Source organism: Vanacampus margaritifer, chromosome 8, assembly GCF_051991255.1.
Source record: "Vanacampus margaritifer isolate UIUO_Vmar chromosome 8, RoL_Vmar_1.0, whole genome shotgun sequence".
NCBI classification, from domain to species: domain Eukaryota; kingdom Metazoa; phylum Chordata; class Actinopteri; order Syngnathiformes; family Syngnathidae; genus Vanacampus; species Vanacampus margaritifer.
In genome coordinates this window covers 19,443,645-19,464,421 of record NC_135439.1, presented here as the reverse complement: position 1 = coordinate 19,464,421, position 20,777 = coordinate 19,443,645, and the positions used below count along the sequence as shown (strand labels likewise).

Below are 20,777 nucleotides of genomic sequence, written 5' to 3'. Positions count from 1 at the left end.
ACTCAACCGCTCCAGCAGCGGTTGCGGATCACTACCGGACAAGCACACAATCAAATCTCTTATTTGTTTTGCTGACGCGTTCCTTTTTGTGGTCTCCCTTCAAGTGAGCAGAGCGGGAGGAACGCCGGCCACGTACACGCCACTTGAGGATTGTTTTCATCCTCCGGTGAAGCTGGCGAGCCGAGGACATCTGGTCGGGGACTGTGAGCCTGAGCTCAGGCAGACTCTGCTGTCCAACGGGCACGCCGTAAGAGACGAGAGCGCCCCCTCCGAGGAGAGCCATCGACTGGTGGTGGACTCGCTGTAGCTGCATGGACCTTTTCATTTTTTAGTTGTCTTTCTTTGCACTGGGAAATAAACTGCTACCTCATATCGAGGCCAAGCGCTCCCGAGCCTCGAGGGGGGAATCCGGAGTTTGAAGGCGGAGCTTGTGTGGGTGGCGTCCCATCTGAGCGTATGTGCTGTACATAGTTTAAAAACCTTCTGTGGGGAGGTGACCAGTAAGAATTCTAGCTCCAAAAAATGTGACTTGCATTTGAAGCAAATACAGTGCAGTGAAAAAATATCTACACTCTTCCCAAATGTCTACCTTTTTTTGGGGGGGCAGTTTCCCCACAATTTAATGTTTAAGATCATCGAATGCAATACCAAGTAAATATACAATGCAGTTTTTAAATGGGGATTTGATTTACTAAGGGAAAAAAACTATTTGTAATTGCACATCCACTGCAGTAGGTGGCAGTGGTGTTCTCATTGTCAGAGAATGCGCAGGATGAGCTCCTCCACTTTTAATAATTTTATAGACAAATCATACTATTTATTAGGGATGTTCGACACCACGTTTAAAAAAAAACAAAAAAAAACAAATAGCAGTATGAGTACTCATAAAATACATTAAAAAAAAATCCCCAAAATAATTGGGAAGCACTGTCTTAAGGTCATGAACTGATGGCCGAACATTCTCCCCTCAGATTTTCTGACAAAATGCAGACTTCATGGTTCCGTCAATCGCTGCAAGTCATCCAGGTCCTGAAGTCGTTAAGCAGCCCCAGATTGTATGTTTCTGTAATGCTATGCAAAAAAGTACAAATTTGAGAAGAGGGCAAATACTTTTTGACGGCACTGTAAATGTAGGGAACCATGTACAGTACGTGAACGTGCAGGGACATCAGACTGTACATAAGAGTTTTCTTATATATCTTTTACAAGAGTATTTGGATTTATGTGCATGACAAAGGAGTGATAGTATTTTTATTTTTTATTCAAAAGACAAACAAACAAAAAAAAACTGCCTTTTTCCAGCTTTTACCAACAGTCAGCTGTGGTGCCTTATTGCATGGTCAAAGAAAACAAGGTGTAATAATAATAATAATAGCATATATGAGCTTTTACTGAGACACTGGTACACTATTGCAAACAAAACACTTGATTGCACTTGAATGTTTTCTTTCCTCTGAAGCGATACCGCCCGTCACAGCCAAATGATTATTACTACTTTCATAATTTGTGGATGTTGTATGAAGGACAAGCTATGAAATGATGTCACTGTGTCTGCTCGGTGGAGGGGGGCTGCCAACGAAAGCACTTGTTTGCTCCCTTCGCAGGCAGCAGGAATGCAGTTTATTCTCAAACAAGAAGCTCGGTATCTTGAATTTAGGTCATCAGCGCCTCCAAAGGCTGAAGTGATGTCATCCGAACCGACGCTCAGCTCCGCAGCCCAAAATAAGTGGCCACTGTTGTATTGTTACTGCTGTAAAGTGAATCCACAAGCAACAGTCAAGATCTCAGCATCACTGCAGCTTTAAGGCAAATGCAAGTTGCACCCTTTATCTGAACTATGAGCCGACCAGGGCGAGTGGACACGCACGGCCCTGCACGAATGGCAGCGATAACCTGTTGCCATTGCAGTCAGTACAGTATAGCAGGTGAAAGGGACGAACAACTAGAGGTGTAGTTTGTTAATTTATTAAAACACATTGAATGTCAGCATAAAAAAAAATGGTAATGCGTTTGCCATGGTATTGAAGTGTCTAATAAAATCCCATTTGGCTTTACAGACCTGATTCCTGCTTGTTTTTCTAAACACACTCAATCCCCGTGTTCAAATTCACAAGGCTGAGTCCTTCCAAGGCCGAATTTGTCGGCTGCATGTGGCGTCAAAATGATGGTAGATACGTGTCGAGTAGAAAATTGCACGTGAACACCCCTTGTCATATTTTCAACTGGACAACGGAATTAATCTTGATACCCGAGTTTCTGAGTTGAGAGAACGTTTCAAGTTTCAACATGGCGGAGAGTGCCGCAGGATTTGTGAATGGCAAGGAATATAAGGGTGTTGAATGTCCGCTAGCAGGTTGTTTTAGAATCTACACAATTTGCCACAGAGGAGGCGGGACTTCCGGGATTTCACTTATCAACTTTGTTTCCGTTTCCGGTTTGCGACGTGTGGGTCCCAGTACTCGAGCTTCCGCCTTTTTGCACCTCGGTTGCACGTTCTCGTCGACGGGTGCGAGTGTGTAGTGTCTGTCTCCGTGTTTGAAGCATTTCAGATAGCCGAGACGTCCTCCCGCCGATGAGCGGGAGCGCGCGGTTGGGGGGCACAGGGGTGGGGATGCGAGTGTTGGAACGTGGCCACTGGCCGGAAAACGGCGCTGATGTGTAAAACCCGGAAGTCCGTGGCATCTACCCCATTACATAGCATACACAATTCAATGTCCTGTCCTTTACAACTCATTATTTGCAGTAATTGTTCGGTTTTAGGAGTAAAGAGTACAACAGCTGCTGTGTGTATTTTTATTTTGCTATAACAACAAACGCACATGTACAGAACTTGGTCGTAATTAGGAGTTTCCGAGTGGTAAGGTCCATCTTTCCCATAGCACGTGAAGGCAGGGTTACACATGAATGGACCATGTTAAGTCCGTGCCGTGGAGTCGCGCTGGAGTGACGTCACGCAGCCGACAAATTCGGCCTTCGGAGGACAAGCCTTTGGACACAGACAAGGTGTGTTTTGTTTTGAGTCACACGGCCGGCAGCCGAGTTGGCGTTTCGCACAGATCACATGTCCTGCTGGTTATGGAGGAGTCATCAATTCAAATGGAGCGTGCACAGCAGACGTGGAACCAAAGACCTTCATCTTCAAAGCGCACACATGCATACGTAGCTGATTTTCCCAACAGGAATGTCTCCTGAAGCTCCAAAGACAGCAGACATTTTTGCCCTTATGCGTGCTGTTTAAAATATTAGTGGTGGAGTCGGAGCTGACTGGGGCTCAGTCAACACTTATTTCTGACTGACGTTTGCCAGTGGAGGATGGAAGCGCCGCCGCCGCCGGCCTCTACCAATCACAGGCCGACCATTGTTGTCCAACAACCTGGTGACAAGCAGCAATGATGACAAACAAACCCACTTATGTGGCATTTGTCTCCCGTATGCGCCCCACAACTGGATTTATTGTGTTTTCAACATACTGTTTAATGGAGAGCACAACACAGACAAGTCAAATACCATACACTTCTGTATTACCCGTTCTTTATTTATAATTGATAAAAGCAGATGTAGTAGTAGTAGAAAAGTAGATATAAAACACGATACATTAAAGACGGACTACAATAGCGAGAATAAACCATGATTCACACACCCATTGCATCTTACTGCATCATAATTTACACACCACCCAAATGACTAAAATGTTTACGACTGACTAACTTTAGCTACATGTCAGTAGTTATCGGAAGCGCTAGAATCATCAGTGTTTCCCATCACTTATTGGACCAAGGCCCATATTTTACAGGAAACTCTCACGTCATCAAAAGTATAAATGAAATGTAATGTAATGATCTTGACACAATTTACTCAGAGTGAAATCTGTGTAACACAAAGCTGGCAAAAAATAAATAAATCCAATTTAGTTAAAGTGGTTAATTACCTGGCTGTGGCACACCTTTGCTAGTTGGAAAGCATTGCCTAAGTTGATGAACTGTCTTAACCCCAAAATTTTCTTTATGATATGCTCTAGTCTAAATACGGTTTTCTGGTTAACATTGCATTTATGGAATATGAATCAAGCATCAAAATCCACCTGTTTTTATCCATCTCAGGGAGCAGCCATTTTGCCACATGCTGCCGACTGGAAATCACAGTTGTGCAGGTAACGTCCAATCACGGCTCACTTGTTTTCGGAAGCTGAGCTGTGATTGGTTGTTGTTACTAATCAAAACAAAGCTAGTGGTGGCCCAAGACTTTTCTACAGGAAAGTGGCTGGAATTAAATTTTTGTTCTTCTATTCCAAGTCAAACCAAAAAAAAAATTAAAAAAAAATTAAAATTGTGCATAATTAGATATAACTTTGGCAGCCAATCTGCACCACAGCTCTGACAATTCATATTTGGCACACAGTAAATACATTCAGCATAACTGGAATACAAATTCCAGTTTAAATTGGAATCAGACTAAATGTGATGTGTTTTTTTTTTAAATCCATTTGTTTAAATGTAAAACTTGATTACATCACAAGATAAACAAACCTAACATCACTAGAATTTGGTTTAAAAATGTGTTTTTGCAAAACATAAAAACCCTCAAGTCTCAATAAATACAGGCACATGCTAATGACCAAACGTTTGGACATACTGGGCTGTTAGGTGAACTCACCCGATGATCCTAAAATGAAAATAAACTTTTACAGGGGAACTTGATTTGATCTTCTCTAAATGTTTGATGTTTCAGACCATTTTCGATGTCGTCGTGAACTGTTCCTTTATGTATGCATTAAAAAATGTGAAGAAAATCAAATTAACTCATTCACTGCCATTGACGGCTAAAGACGTCAAACATTCATTTGAACTATTTCTATTAGTTTAACATTTTTTATATAGTATGAAAACCTAGACAAAATATTGTATATTTAGAGCAGATATAAAATGTGTGATTAATCATGAGTTAACTATTGAAGTCATGCGATTAATTACAATACGCGACTTAAAGATTATTACAAATTCGGGGAGTCAGGCGAATACATTTTTTATTCATAATTAATCGCATGACTTTACTAGTTAACTCACAATTAATCACAAATTTTTATATCTGTTCTAAATGTAAAAAATCTAGGTTTTCATACACTTGTGAACAAAAGTGGAAACAAATATTAAACTAATAGAAATAGTTAAAAAAAAAAATTTACGTCTATAGCCGTCAATGGCAGTGAATGAATTAAGCAGACCAAGTAAAATATTTGCTTCTTAAAAAGAGCAAAAAACAATTTGCCAAGATTGTCATGTACATTTGTTGTTGTTAAAAAAAAACCTCAAAACAAAACTCATTCATGATGTAGAGGAAGCGTCTGGTTGGGCGTAACACACGATTCTTGCTGACAGCGGTTCTTTGGAAGCTCTTGGCTGCGACGTGACGCAATTTGACGGCTTATTGGGCTGGCTGACGGGGACGCTCACGCACCAAGTGGTGCTTACGACAGGACTGTCCGGCGGACCTTCTCGTACGCTCCCAGGAAAATGAACCCGCCCATGCTGATGAAGGTCATCCTCGGTATGCTGCCTGCAAACAGCCTGTGGACAAAAGCAATGTTTGACTATACAGTACTACTATTAACATTTTATATATATATATATATATATATATTAGGGGTGTAAAATGACGGTGTTAATATAAAAATGTGTGTGTGTGTGTGTGTGTGTGTGTGTGGTATTGCTGAAACCCATCGCAGTTACCCACAGCTGTTTTAGGGATTAGGCTTCAACTTCCCCAACAAACTCATGACCACCCTCCCCCTCCTCCTTTGCGTCTTTCTGTGCCGTTCCGATGGTGAGAGGCAGATTCACACATGTCTTTACACTACTGACCCCCCCCCCAACCCCAGCCAAACCCCCCTCCGACCCCAGCTGGCTTCAACTTTTAGGGGATTTCTCCTTCTCTCCATTCTCCTATTCTTGCTGTGTCGAGCATGTGCTTCCTCACTCACTCTTTTTTGCACTGCATTGAGTTTTGTCGGATGCACAGATCACTTGTTGCAGGGTTATAATAGGTTTTTTTTGGGTGTGGGGGGGTCGTGATAGTGTAAGCAAAGATAGAAAAAGCTAATCAAACGAACATCTTTACCATCTTAAAAATGCAAGAAATTCCGCAAGAACCGAATTAATTGCAGCATCCATTCATCCAAGATAGCTTTGGCGCTTCCTGGTTTCATCCCAGCTGCATGTCCCGCCCACAAACACAATACTGCTTTGTGATTGGTCCGTACAAAACGCGTATGGATAGGTCACTGATCTGTATGTAACTGGATAGCCGATAGGCCAAGACTTTTCAAGCCGCGAGGCTGCCATATTACCACTCTCAAGAAACGTTTCTCAGCGCACAATCTGATACATTTACAGTATCGAAATTAGAGAACATTTGAGACAGTACTTAACAGAAACAACATGATTTATGATGTTTTAGATTTGTTAAACATAAACAAGAGGACTTCAGACATTTTACAACTTGCCTTAAATACATGTATAAATGATATGCTTAACTCATTCACTCCCAGCCATTTTCACTGAGGCAAGCCCCTTTGCTCCCGGCTGTTTTACTGGATTTTGACTGATTTTGCAAGGTCCTATTGCTATAAAAACATGCAACCTACCAAAAGACCGATTAGAGTTTCTTCTTTCACCAGGAAAAAAAGTATATTTGTATCTGTTTCCGTTTTGCAGTAATTAGCATTATAGTATAGCAAAGTTTCATCATTATTCACATTCCTTTTGAAAACACTAGCAAAAAGAGCTTTTTCCAACATGGCCCTGGTTGATCTCTTATAATCTGCTGCCACCTGCTGGCTATTTTCTTTATTTTCAATAAAAAACAATTCTTTAAGCGACCTCTTCAGCTGTTATCAAAGCCTTCTGTATGCTCTAGCATAATTTTTTAAAAACACATTAAAAAAACGTATAAATATGTTTTTGGGAGTGAAGGACAAAGTATTAAAAAAACTTATTTAAAAACGCATTTATACATTTTTGGGGTTGAATGAGTTAATGATGGTTACAGGAGGACATGTGTATACTGTATATATATTTTTTATTAAAGATTTATACCTGTAATTCAACAAAAGATGCCCCTTCCAAATCAAATTTTGGTGTTTAAGGAACTGAGTGCTAAAAGAAAAAGGAGGTCTTGAAAGCAGCACATACCATCCACTTGTTAAAAAATAATGACCACCCTGCCAAAAAAACAAAAACAAAGTCCAAAACAGAAAAATCACGTATCAGACAGTCGATAATGATCGATTACAATCGACAATTTCCACCCCAAACGTATCTCCATTTACTTTTCAATTGTTTACAGAAAGATGTGTAGTCCAATAAGCTTGTTAGTGCGGTTGCAGAGAGCTGCGTGACGCTGCTCCCTCCTCGCCTGAAGTCTCCGGGGCACGCCGCACACATGGAAGCACTTTGGAGCTTCGCTGCACTGCAATTGCTCCCATTAACATAATTATGGCTTTAAAGCCTCAGCAATTTGTATCAGCCATGCCCGAGCGCAACCGCCAGCCCTTTGGCCCCGCGCTACAACGGCACCCCCTTCAGACTATGACACACTCGCCTTTGTCTCTTCTCATTCGCTTACTCTCACTTGACGTCTTTATTTGAATTCTGTGTTGTATAAAAAAAAAAAAAAGGAAAAAAAGTGTGCATCAAGGGGTTCGTCACCTCCACATGACTGTTTGTTTACGAGTGCCGTTCTGGGATTGAGGTTTCTCTGTAGGGGCCGGCCAACCCTCAGCCCAATCCCGCTGGTTTCAAACATGAATGAATGTATGTAACGAAACACTCCGGGCTACTGTCAAACATAAAGCTGTAGAGGGACTTCAATTTGTGTCCATTAGATTCACACATTGAAGCCAACATAAACAATGGTACATTTGCTACATGTGCTTTTGACACAGCAAGTGGAAGAAGGGCACTTGCGCTAAAACCAAACGTGCAGTAAGATGACATACAGTTGAAGCCTTTTACTTGCATAATTGTTGATAATGTTCACTTGTTAAACATCATTTGAGGGATGGGTTAATTAAGCTATATGTAGCTTCTTCATATTATCAGTTTCAGTAGTGCGCATGCACAAATTTGTGCTCAACTAAAATTGATGTGTATTCTACAAACAAGTTTGGATCTTCTCAGCCATGCGGTTAAAAAACAACAACCAAAAAAATGTCAAACATGTACACAAAATACACATTACAAAACATTTCCAGAAATGTACAGTTGACAACCAAATCAAAACTTCAAAGTAAACTTACGCCGATCTGATTGGCTGGATTGGGATCAGACGATATTTAGCATTATGACTGTGATGTCTTAATTTGCCCGATCGATCAATGACGTCATTGATCGGCTCCACGAAAAATTAGACATGTTATATTCAAAGATTTTAAAATAGATATATTGCGCCATCTTCTGATCGGTTGATCATTTTTTTTAAAAACTCAATCGCTAATCGGATTTTAAAAAATCCTGTGTGTAAAGCCTATTTCAAAGGAAGATGTAACATATATTTGACCGGAATGGAATGGCTTATACGATATGTTGTGCTACTTCCGAAAATAATTTGCTGATTTTTTTTATCGTCTACAAATTAATGTATTTTTGCTGTGCTACATTCATTTCTTATGATCTATTTTAACTCATTCACTGCCATTGACGGCTATAGACGTCAAAAAATCATTTGAACTATTTCTATTAGTTTCACATTTTCCCCCCACTTTTGTTAACAAGAGTATGAAAACCTAAAACTATTTATTATTGTACATTTAGAACAGATATAACATTTGTAATTAATCGTGAGTTAAATATTGAAGTCATGCGATTAATTAATATTAAAACATTTAATCGTCTGACACCTCAAATTTTTAATAATCCTTTCATTTTTTTTTAATTAGGGGCATCAGGCGATTAAAATTTTAAATTGTAATTAATCACATGACTGCACTAGTTAACTCAAGATTAATCACAAATTTTATATGCTCTAAATGTACAATACATTTTTTTTTAGGTTTTAATACTCTTGTTAACAAAAGTGGGAAAAAAATGCGAAACTAATAGAAATAGTTCAAATGAATTTTTGACGTCTATAGCTGTCAATGGCAGTGAATGAGTTAAACGTGTGCAGTGTTTGCTCATTCTCGGTTGGAGGCGTTTATTTGACATCTGTTAGAGTAGAGGCCAACATCTGAGGAAATGCAGCATGCAGACAGTATAGTAAAACAGTTCAATATAAATAATACGGGTCAAATATGTGTTCTTCAATGTTAAAAAAAAAAAGTTAAAGGATACCAGAATAACCGATCAGTACCGTGTCATATTAACTCATTCACTGCTATTGACGCCTATAAACGTCAAAAATTCATTTGAACTATTTCTATTAGTTTTACATTTTTTCCCCACTTTTGTTAACAAGAGTATGAAAACCTAGACATTTCTTTTAATAATCTTTTTTTAATTTTATTTTTAAAGATTATAAAAAATTAGGGGCGTCAGGCGATTAAATGTTTTAATTGTAATTAATCGCATGACTTCAATAGTTAACTCACAATTAATCACAACTTTTATATGTTCTAAATGTGCAATAATTTTTTCTAGGTTTTCATACTCTGGTTAACAAAAGTGGGAAAAAAATTTAAACTAATAGAAATAGTTCAAATGATTTTTGACATCTTTAGCCGTCAATGGCAGTGAATGAGTTAAAGGGACAGGAATGTGCAAAATCAACTTTTGGGAGCTTTAAGCCATGTTAAAATGTGACCGAAGTGGTGTTTTATTCCATTTGCCACTCTATGAGAAATTCTAGGTCATTCTGCTTTTCAACCACCAGAACCTCCCAACCCGAGAAAACGAGCGGGTGCTCACTCCAAGACGTCATTACGTGAGGACCCGCCTTACACTCGTTTTTTCTTTTCCAACAAACTTGACTTTTGACAGACGTTTTCCACTGTTTACTTTGCCACATTTCTCTTGGTTGACTTTCGACTATGCTCCAAAGTGGAAACACAAACTAGATCTGGTTTTACTAAATCAGACTCGGTCCTTTTGTTCAACTGGCAAAAGAAACACATCACAAAGCTTTCCAGTTGGCCTGCGTAATACCGTCATCAATAAGAGGACTTGGCAGAAAAAGCTTTTACACATCTCAATTTTCAGCTGCGGTTGAATATTCGCCCCCTTTTCATAGCAAAGCCTCAATTCGACTTGAAACTTTCTTCCATGAGGGATGTCAAGTGAGATCAAGTCATGTCAGAGAGGATACTTGAAAGCTGTTTTGGACGCTATTTGCTCTTACAGACCCGTCTTCGCACACTCACCCGGTAAGCCCTCGACTCTTCCACACGTCACAAAGCACCAGCGGGATGTTGCCGCTCGCCGTGCTTGACCCGGCCTGCAGAGAATGAGACAGACAATAGAGGTGTGATGATGGATAAAAAGGTCTGCTTCACTTCCTGCTTCGTGTTTAGTCTTTCTCAGCTGAGCTTCCTTCATCCCCCCCTCCCCCTTCTGCTCCTGGACAGCTGTGTCAGCAGGTGACAACTCCCAACACACGAACAGGCAAGCATTGAGAATCCCAGGCAGCCATTTGGCCAGACAAACTCTCGTGCACACAAACTCAAAACACCTACAGTCTGGTGCTTCTTATTTACACAATAAAGCTTAGCCGGCCGGAGAGTTTTGGGATCCATCACTGTAGGCTGGCAGAGAACCCGCAGCACGGGGCCGGTGGGGTGAAGTCAGCACACATGGCAGAGAGACAGAAAGTCAGTCTGTGTGGCTCACCGAGCATGAAAGAAACAGTGGGAAGCATCTGCTGTGAATCTTGACAAGCAGATCTGCTCCAACGAAAAGGTAAATTCCCACATTTCATCCATGTGAGAGGATACAAATACAAATACAAAAAAAAAAAAAAGTCTACTGCTTATGGATGTGGCAGCACGTCATTTTGGATGCTACAGCCAAGGCTCGTGTGGCAGGCGTTCCCAAACATTTATTGAAAGTTACCAACAGCATGTGCTCTTCTTCTAAATGGGCCTGTTGTGAATTTGGTCATTGCAAAAAGAACCGACACAATGGACAGTTTGACATTTAAAGGTTTACAGAAAGTCTAAATAAGATGGCAGTCATAGTGCATTAGTTCTGACATTTAACCCCAAATCAGAAAATTACTGTTTGTGTGTATAAGAACTACCAAGACATCCCAATGATTTTTGCTGGCCTGGCGTCACCAACCTACCACAGGTAGTCCGAGTTCGAGGGAAGCTCTGTGCTACGAATGCCGAAGCAGGTAGCTAGCAACACTGCGACTAAACATGTTGTGGAGTCACTCCTAAATAAGTCATCATCACCTGCGTGGCATCAAATAAACTACATTTCTGACATACTTTCGAAGAGAATGATGACGAGAAAAAACAGGGAGAAGCCATGCTAATTGTTAAGCTAACATAAGCGTGACACGGGCTTGTGCGTTTAACACGCCAATTATGCGCTTGATTGATTACAGTTTTCACAGATGTTTGGCTGGAACTGCGTCAAAGCGGAGAATATCCAACTTTGAACAGCGAAGTTGGAGGAAAATTAACGAGTGATGGACCCTGGAGCAAAACTAAACTGAACTGGAACTGGAAATGAATCAGCCAGGAGGAGTGGCCTATAATGTTCAAGGTGTACAGAACCATAAAAAAAAACCCACATATCTTGGAAACCTTGATTAATTCCCATTAATTTCATCCAAAAAGTTTAACTTTCATCAATTACAGATTCAGGGCACACAACTGGTGAATTCTTCACAGTTTTCTAATTTTGTGAAACCCTGGTTTTGTGGGTTTTACAAGCTTTTGAGGTTAATGTTCTCAAAAATACATTACAGCAGAGCTTATTTATTTATTTTTAAATCAATTAAAGATCACATTGTGTATAGCAACAAACTGTATTTCCTTAAAAGCAATTTAAGGAAATAAAGTTTGTTGCTATACACAATGTGATTTTAAGATTTTTAAGAATTAAGCATTTAATATTAGCCTACACACTACCAGAAAGGTGCAATGCTATTAACTCATTCACTCCCAGTCATTTTCACTGGAGCAACCCCTTTTGCTCCTGGCTGTTTTACTGGATTTTGACTGATTTTGCAAGGCCAACAGAATATTGTGTTCTGTTGCTATAAAACATTGAACCTACCAAAAGAAAGATTTGAGTCTCTTCTTTTATCAGGAAAAAAGGTATATTCGTATCTGTTTCCGTTTTGCAGCAATTAGCATTAGAATAAAGCTAAAATGTATCATTATTCACGAATCTGTTTAGAGCTGTGGATAGATGAACTTTTTTGCAACATTGCCTTGGTTGATCTCTTATACTCTGCTGCCACTTGCTGGCCGTTTTTGTAGTTACTACTATTGCTTCATCCGTTCTTTGCAGTTCAGAGGCTGCATCAAAGCCTTCTGTATGCTCTAGCATTAAAAAAAACACGCATAAATACGCCTTTGGGACACTTAAAACATTTTTAATTTAATTTTTGGGGAGCCACATTCCAAAGACATGCATGGCAGGTTAATTGAACACTCCAAATTGTCCATAGGTGTGATTGTGAGTATGGTTGTTTGTCTCTGTGTGCCCTGCGATTGGCTGGCAACCAGTTCAGGGTGTACCCCGCCTACTGCCCGAAGCCAGCTGGGATAGGCTCCAGCACCCCCGCGACCCTTGTGAGGAAGAAGCGGTCAAGAAAATGGATGGATGGATGGATGGGAGCAAATGAGTTAAATGTGGCTTCTAACATGCTGGATTAGTGATAGCAAAATAGTTGGAGTGTGACAGCACGAGTTGCTTATGTGTGGGAAATCTAAAACACGACTAACAATTGTGATGAAGTGCGATGCTGATGTGAAATTACTGCAGCTGCTATTCACATATTGTTTACAGAACCGTCCATACTGATCCATTCCATTAAATCCTTTTTGAAAAAAATCAAGACTTTGTTTCCTTAATTCCAGTATCTCAATAGCTAGAACTGGGGGCGGAGGGCCTGGAACGCCATGTTTGATCCAAGCAGCATCTGCAAATGTGTGAGTGTGTGCGTGGGCTCATGATAGTCTGAACGCACTACTTTAAATATACACAAGACACAGGGAGGGTCGCCAGACAGTCGGAGGAAGCCAAGGACCAAAGAGGAGGAGAAAAGTCCGAAAGAGGGGGCTGAGTGAGGGAAGCTATACTAGTCAACGTGCGTCCAGGGGGAGACGATGTCCTGCGAGGAGTTAACGCGTGGAACCTTCTGGTTCACCTCTCAGAGACAAGCGGCCTTGAGATGGAAATTTTTCTGACACAGTCCACTCTGGTCCACCCCTCTAACACAAACCATGCACTCACAAACATGTCTTCCCAGCATGGGATGACGGATGCGTGTGTGTTTCTTCTGTGTCCTGGTTCTACCTCATTCAGTTTGCAGCCTGCGAGCCATCACCTGACAGGATTGTTTGAAAAGGGCCTGCGAGGGAGTGAGAGAGAGAAAGAGAGAGAGAGAGAAAGAGCGAGAGAGCTTTGCATACCTTTGCAAGCATAATCCTAGTCTTGGCCACATCGAGAGGAGTAGTTACAAGTGCTGCCACCGCACCTACAATGATACACAAATATTACTCAAGAGCCACATTAAAAGTGCAGCAGTGTTAAATACAAAATAAGCATGGAAGGAGCCACCGCAGTTCCAGCAATATATTAAAGCAGCCATAAACAGTGAAACGTCGTCATGGTGTTCTTCAGGTGACAATATTATCCATTTGGGAGCACCATTATTAGGCCACAAAAAAAAAAACAGACACACTTTTAATCCAACTGACTCATTCCTCCCTTGAGCAACACATGCTGGCACATAATCAGGTGATGAGAAGTGGGAGTGTGTGTGTGTGTGTGTGTGTGATTGGAGTTGAGGTGGTAGTGGTAGCAGTAATATTATTATTTTTATTGTTAGTAGTAGTAGTAGTAGAGATGTGGGGTTGATGTGACACATGCTGATTATAATTAGGGATGTTTGATACCACTTTTTTTCCAGACGATACCAGTACGAGTAAATAATACATAGAATTTTCTGTTAAGCCAACGTTTTAAAGAAAGAGCTTTTGTTTAGTTCTGACAAAAACTAGGGTTGTCTTGCCACAGCTTTTTCATTTCCGATACAATACCGATACTGCAGCCAAGAGAACTCTAATACAATTTCGATCCGATATTTGTCGGAATTAGTGATGGACAAATGAAGCTTCATGAAGCACTTCACTTGTGATATTTTTTTTACTCCTCTAGATGGCACTCTTTGAAATTGAATACATTTTCATTGTACTAGCCTTTATATTTAAACCAAGAGCACCATCTAGACCAGTGGTTGTCAACTGCTTGAGTACCCCTATCCAGCCTGTTTTCCATGTCCCCCACAGCCAACAAAGGTGTTCAACTGATCAGCTAATCAGCCAGCTCTGCATGAAGCCTGATAACAATCCTCAGCTGTGTTGGCTGAAGGAGACATGGAAAAATGATAGGGGTACTTGAGGACCAGGGTTGAGAAACAGCAGTGATCTAGATGAGTAAAAAAAATATCACAATTTTCCCATAGTGATGCATGCTTTAATTTATTTTTTAATGTTTAATGTTTGTCACGTGATACTATTCAAACAAAGAACAATAAGTTAGCAACAGTAGGTATGAGAAACTATGACCCATTTATTCCAAACATTTAGGTACATAAATTCAATCTCAAACATGAGAATGTACTGCAATTGAATAAAATAAATACAAAATAAAGTAATAAGTCAATAAAAACAAATTATATTCAAATTTTCTATCATCTAAGATTTTGGATGTAGACTGATATCATCCGATATGGTTTTGTTGGTTGATATTGGATCAGGACACCCCTAACACAGATCACAACATTCAATCTGCAATAGAGAATTGAAGTCCACAATAAAATACAAACAAGTAGCTCTGAAATTTGGATTAATAGAAAAGTGCAAAAATAAATCTGACAACTCTTGAGTTTTAGTCTCTATTCACAATAAATGGAAGTGCACAATAATAATAAGCAAAAGCTCTGTTGCCTGCACTGCATTCAGCAGAAAAAATACAACATAATAATGCACTGGATAATAACAGTTTATTTATATCAGTCGATGAAAGTAGGTATATATCTATATATGTTTAATCCCCCGCTAACTTCCTTCACTTTCACCTCCCTACCTGTTTTTTCACTGTTATATTTACTTACTCATCACCTCATATTACATAAACCACCTAACCACTTTGATTCTATCCTATAACATACTAATATTGACAAATGGCCTATGCAGATATATACACAGGACTGAGTCTATATTGTTTGTATGCATAAATTAGTTCTGGTTTCCTGGAATGTTTGTGGCGCTCGCTCAGAAGCAAAAAGAATAGAAACTTTAGACCATCTCTTAAAATTAAAAGCAGATATTTGCCTCCTACAAGAAACCCACCTACAAAAATCTGAAGAAAAATTACTTATTGATAAGAATTTTAGCCAAGCGTACTCTGCCCCTTATAACAGTAGAAAAAGAGGAGTCTGTATACTCATACATAAGAATTTACTCTTTCCTTTAAATAATACAATAACAGATCCAGAGGGCCGATACATTATTATTCAGGTGACTATATTTAATAAAATATATACACTTGGTAATTTATATGCCCCTAATAAGGATGATCCGGCCTTTTTCCATGAATTTTTCTCTCAGCTGTTTGATTTGGCAGCGAACTCTACTATTATTATTGGAGGAGACTTTAACACAGTCTTAAATCCATTAATTGACCGTTCTAATAATACAACATGTAGACGATTACAATCTACTAAAGTAATAGGGGAATATATGGATGACTTTGGCCTCGTCGACAGCTGGAGACTTAAAAACCCAAATAAGAAGGAATTTACCTTCTTTTCCGCTGTGCACCGGTCTTTTTCAAGAATTGATTATTTTCTTACAAATAACTCTATTGCTGATAAAACTGTTACAAAAATACATCCTATTATTATTAGCGACCATGCACCAGTCTCCCTTTCCCTACAAGTTGATTATACCTTTAAACCACCACCGACATGGCGGTTTAACATCTCACTGCTAAACGACGCAGAGTTTTTTCAAAATTATAAGAAAAGACTGGGCAGACTTTTTGGAAATAAATGACTCTCCAGACCTATCGCCATCTCTTCTCTGGGAAACTGGGAAAGCAGTAATTAGAGGTAAAATTATATCATATTCATCTTATAAAAAGAAACAGGATCAAAAATCAGAAAAAGACTTGGAAGATAAAATTAAACAACTGACGGATGAGTACGCAATAAACCCAAATAACCAAATATGGACTGACTTACAAAATACAAAAATACAGTTAGACGATATGCTAGCTAAAAAGACAGAATTTATAATACAACAATTGAGATACAACAACTTTGAATATAATAACAAATCAGGTAAATTTCTTGCAAACCAACTTCAACGCAATCGGGAAAAGTCTCTTATAACGGCTATTAAAGGGACAACTGGTGAATGCACACAATCACCAGAAGAAATGAATCACATTTTTTATAACTATTATCGTAACCTATGCTTAGAAACTAACAAGCCTAACCCTGAGCATATTGAGGCATTCCTCAGTAGCTTAAATATACCTCAGTTAACTACTGAATATAAATTTAATGAAAATTATTTGCGATATTTATTGAGGCACTTGCATTAGCCATACGCCAGGAAAGAAGGATTCAAGGAATTCACTCTGGGGTAACAGAACATAAAATTAATCTATATGCCGATGACATCTTACTTTATTTAGAAAAGCCGGCTACTTCGCTAGGGGAAGTATTTAACTTAATAACTAAATTATCACAGTTATCAGATTATTCTATTAACTGGACAAAATCAACACTTCTACCTATTACAGAAAATTCATGGAACCCTGCAAGCCAGGACCCACACTACTCATTTCCTATAGGTAATTTAAAATACTTAGGCATAAAAATCTCACCTAAATTAACTGATTTAATTCATTTAAACTTTTCTCCACTTCTGGATAACATTTATAGTGACTTGGAGCGCTGGAATAATCTTCCTATTTCTCTAATAGGACGAATAGCCACCATTAAAATGAAAGTTTTACCCAAAATAAACTATTTTTTCTCAATGATTCCATTTAAACCTACGGCTAAATGGTTCCAGTTGTTGGACTCTGCCGTTACAAAATTTTACTGGAATAAAAAAAAAGCAAAGATTAGTCTATCTACTCTTCAGAAAAGTAAATCCAAAGGTGGTCTAGAGGCACCAACTTTTATGTACTACTATATAGCTAACCAGCTACAATATATCGTTCTATGGGCACAACCCAACAGAGACACTAACTGTTGGCTGGAACTAGAACAGAAGGATTGTAATAACCTCAGACTTTGAGATTTACTCTTTATTACAACATTGATTAAGCGACATAATTGTTTTAAAAACCCAATGATTTCCGCCACCGTGACTGCCTGGTGGAAGGCACTAGAATTGACAAAAGCCCAAGTGGAGCCCTGTGGGCTTTCTCCCCTATGGCATAACCCCGACTTTCAACTTAACAACCAACCGTTTTATTTAGGTGTGTGGGAGCAGAAAGGAATTACACATCTCCACCATCTCTTCTCAGATAATATGTTTATATCATATACATCCTTGCTCCAAAAATTCAATATAAAAAACTGAAATTTTTTACATTATCTACAAGTTAAAAATATGATAAAGAAAAAAATTCCAACACTTCGGGGTACGCTCCAACCGCCTGTTTTAGCTAAAGATATTAACAAGCTTTCTCCGACAACAACAAAAAAACTTTGTCTATAAAAACTTGTCTATAGCACCGGAATCTGACTTTTGGATTCAAGTTTGTGAAAACACATTTAAAATGACAAAACACACAAATTTACAACTTATCCAATATAAAATTATTCACAGAACATACATTACTCAATATATGATGAAGAAAATGGGACTCTCAGACGCCGACATTTGTCTCCAATGTTTACAAAACACTACAGACACTTATGTTCATGCTTTATGGTTATGTACTCCGGTTATGTATTTCTGGACTAAAGTCTTATAAAAACTTTCCGCTATTTTGGACTGTAGGATACCTTTATCTCCAAACTTGTGTTTGCTAGGTGACCTAACAACAACTGACTTACCACATAAACAATTTCAATCTACACTTGTAGCCCTTACTATCGCAAAAAAAACAATTCTTGTTAACTGGAAAAATAAACAAACTCTGAATATCGACCAATGGTCTAACCTCCTCATAAATCACATTTGAATGGAAAAAATATCTGCCTCAAATAAAAACCAAATATCAAAATTTATAGAAACATGGTCTACGTATATAGAATTTTTTAACTTAATTCTGGTTACTTAATTCTGTCTGTTAGCGAGAGCCACCACATCGTGATAACTTACATTGATGTTTCTGCATTTGGCAATTTATTATTATATTATATTATATTATTAGTATGGGATTTTTTTTTAATAGGCTTTAAGTGAACTGATAAATACACACATGCTCGCACGCACGCACATACACATATTCACCCACATACAAAAAAAAATATATATGTATAAAAAAAAATATATATATATATATATTTTTTTTATTATTATTATTAAAAAAAAAAAAAAGGAGAGCAATGTTGATGTCAAATCGAATGAACAATACTGAGCTTTCCTGAAAAAAAAAAGTAGGTATATCTGTAAAATACGTACATGCATGAAATACTGTCATAGAGAAAGTTATCATACCACCTAAATTGAGTTAGCAAATAATCGTATAATGTTGGTAAATGCACACTAATAATGCCCTTTAAGAATGAATATAAACATTATAAACATAAATAAACTTTGAAATTGCTTCTTAATGGACAAATGAGAGGATGCCCCATGCATCTGATATGGTTCATCACTTTGAAAAGTGCTTTCTCAGTTATTGGTATCAGCCACCGTCAAAGAACCGATACCTTAAAATAGTGCTGCTATCTGCCTGATACCGATATGCCTGGTATCGGTACTTGTCCATCCCAAATTGTAATTTTATTTTCACATATCCTTCTCCAGTGGATTAAACTTCAGCCTGCCTCTTGGAATCTTTTTAGGAGTATTCAAAATGTTGGCTTTAACTGAAAAAAGGTGCACATTAGACCCAAATCTGCTAATTGTGTAATCCCATCTTGTCCTCTGGTGGGGTCAGCACGACGATTTTGGATGATAAAACACGCCTGTGTGAGCATTTCCAAAAGGCAAGAGTTTGAGTGAATGAGAGAGTGAAGTTCAATGCAAGGGGAGGCGTTTGAAACTGGAGGATCCCTGGTGGGAATGCTAGTTCTGCTGCAGGAAAGTATGTTTGTAACTTCTCCTTGATTCCTTCTTGTGATAAATTTTAGGAACGGCAAATAAATATATTGTTATTGAATATTTTCCCATTATCCTGCTCTTATGTCAACAGGATGACGATTTATAACAAAAAGCAAGACACCGTAATTTGGGGGTTACTGGAAAAAGCTATGGATTAGGCATATATAATGCTTGTTGAAAATGTACTTTTCTGTCTTATTTCCTATTCCCTTGTTCATGTCGTTTTGAAGCAAACCCTCCCCTTAGTCTGTCTTTTGGAAACCACTTCAGACCCTAGAGCTCAGGAGGTCGCACAGCTGCAGGGAGCCATTCCCCGGAACCAGCACCTCTCATCTCCCCTGATACTCATCCAAGCTCAGACAGCACCATAAAGTCTGACGTGGTATGCTGTTCATCGGCTGACATTTTCCCTCCTGACAACAATGCAAATTCACCGTAGTGCACATTTCCAATTCAATGCTGTTTGGTCTGGAATTGTTTTCTTGTATTTTTCCTCCATTTGTCTCTCCGCCAAGATCTTCAGCGGATTTGCTGTCTGAGTGAGGGTGAGTTTTACCAGTAGAACTCAGCTCGCACAAGGCTTGTCCACATTGGCCTTCGAGCCACCTTTTCACCTATTCAACCATCCCTCCCCTTCCACCTTTTCCCAAAGCAGCACCCATAATCCTCTGCACCTGCAAAAGCTCCGCACAGTGCAGCCTGCCAAGAGTGGAGCGTGTGACCTCGTCTCTGTGACCACTGAGTCTGCAAGAGAGAGCAAAGTGGAGAGACAGGAGAGTTGATGAGAAAAAAAAGATGATAACATGGGATAAATGGAAGAAGTAGGGAAGGGGCAAAGAGAGAAGTAGTTACTTGTGGGCAAAATGGCAGCCCCGAGATAGATAAAAATGGGTGTGTGTTTTTTCCTGCTTTTCTGCTACAAAACATTTTAGCAAGGCACGTCAGCTCTTTGTTCACAGGCGCAACAATTAACCATACCAAAAAAAAGAACACTGTCCCTACTGTGAACTAAGGTGGAGGATCTGCTATGTTCTGGGGCTGCTTTGCTACATCCGGCACAGCTAAGAACCTCAAAGAATGACTAATGCCGAGCTCAAACTACACGACTTATTTTTCTTTCGCGACAGTCGCGATGTCTGATCACCTGATAAATTCGCTCCATGTCGTGGGCCGGAAGATGAGCGCAGTAATGTTCAAAATAGGATTTCGTACAATTAATTAGTACTGTATTTTAATTGATTTCCATGTTTCGGGGTAATATAGGCAATTTTGTGAATTAATTTGGAGATGACATAGGCTATTGTTTTAT

General features: G+C 39.1%; 2 protein-coding genes across 3 annotated transcripts in view; one reads left to right on the top strand and one right to left on the bottom strand.

The window, feature by feature from the left end:
- The window catches only part of lrig1 (leucine-rich repeats and immunoglobulin-like domains 1), a 42,233-nt gene extending 40,177 nt beyond the window's left edge, over window positions 1-2,056 (top strand). The window contains exon 18 of the mRNA XM_077573898.1: window positions 105-2,056. Within this exon, the coding sequence (XP_077430024.1) occupies window positions 105-307 (203 nt within the window). The 3' untranslated portion in view covers window positions 308-2,056. The remainder of the gene's footprint in view (window positions 1-104) is intronic.
- A 1,453-nt stretch (window positions 2,057-3,509) lies between these two features.
- The window catches only part of slc25a26 (solute carrier family 25 member 26), a 51,631-nt gene continuing 34,363 nt past the window's right edge, over window positions 3,510-20,777 (bottom strand). For both annotated transcript variants that reach the window (XM_077574385.1, XM_077574386.1), the window contains 4 exons: window positions 20,143-20,212; window positions 13,580-13,644; window positions 10,352-10,425; window positions 3,510-5,564 (listed from right to left, as the gene is read on the bottom strand). In XM_077574385.1, coding sequence (XP_077430511.1) covers window positions 5,465-5,564; window positions 10,352-10,425; window positions 13,580-13,644; window positions 20,143-20,212 — 309 coding nt within the window. In that variant the 3' untranslated portion in view covers window positions 3,510-5,464. The remainder of the gene's footprint in view (window positions 5,565-10,351; window positions 10,426-13,579; window positions 13,645-20,142; window positions 20,213-20,777) is intronic.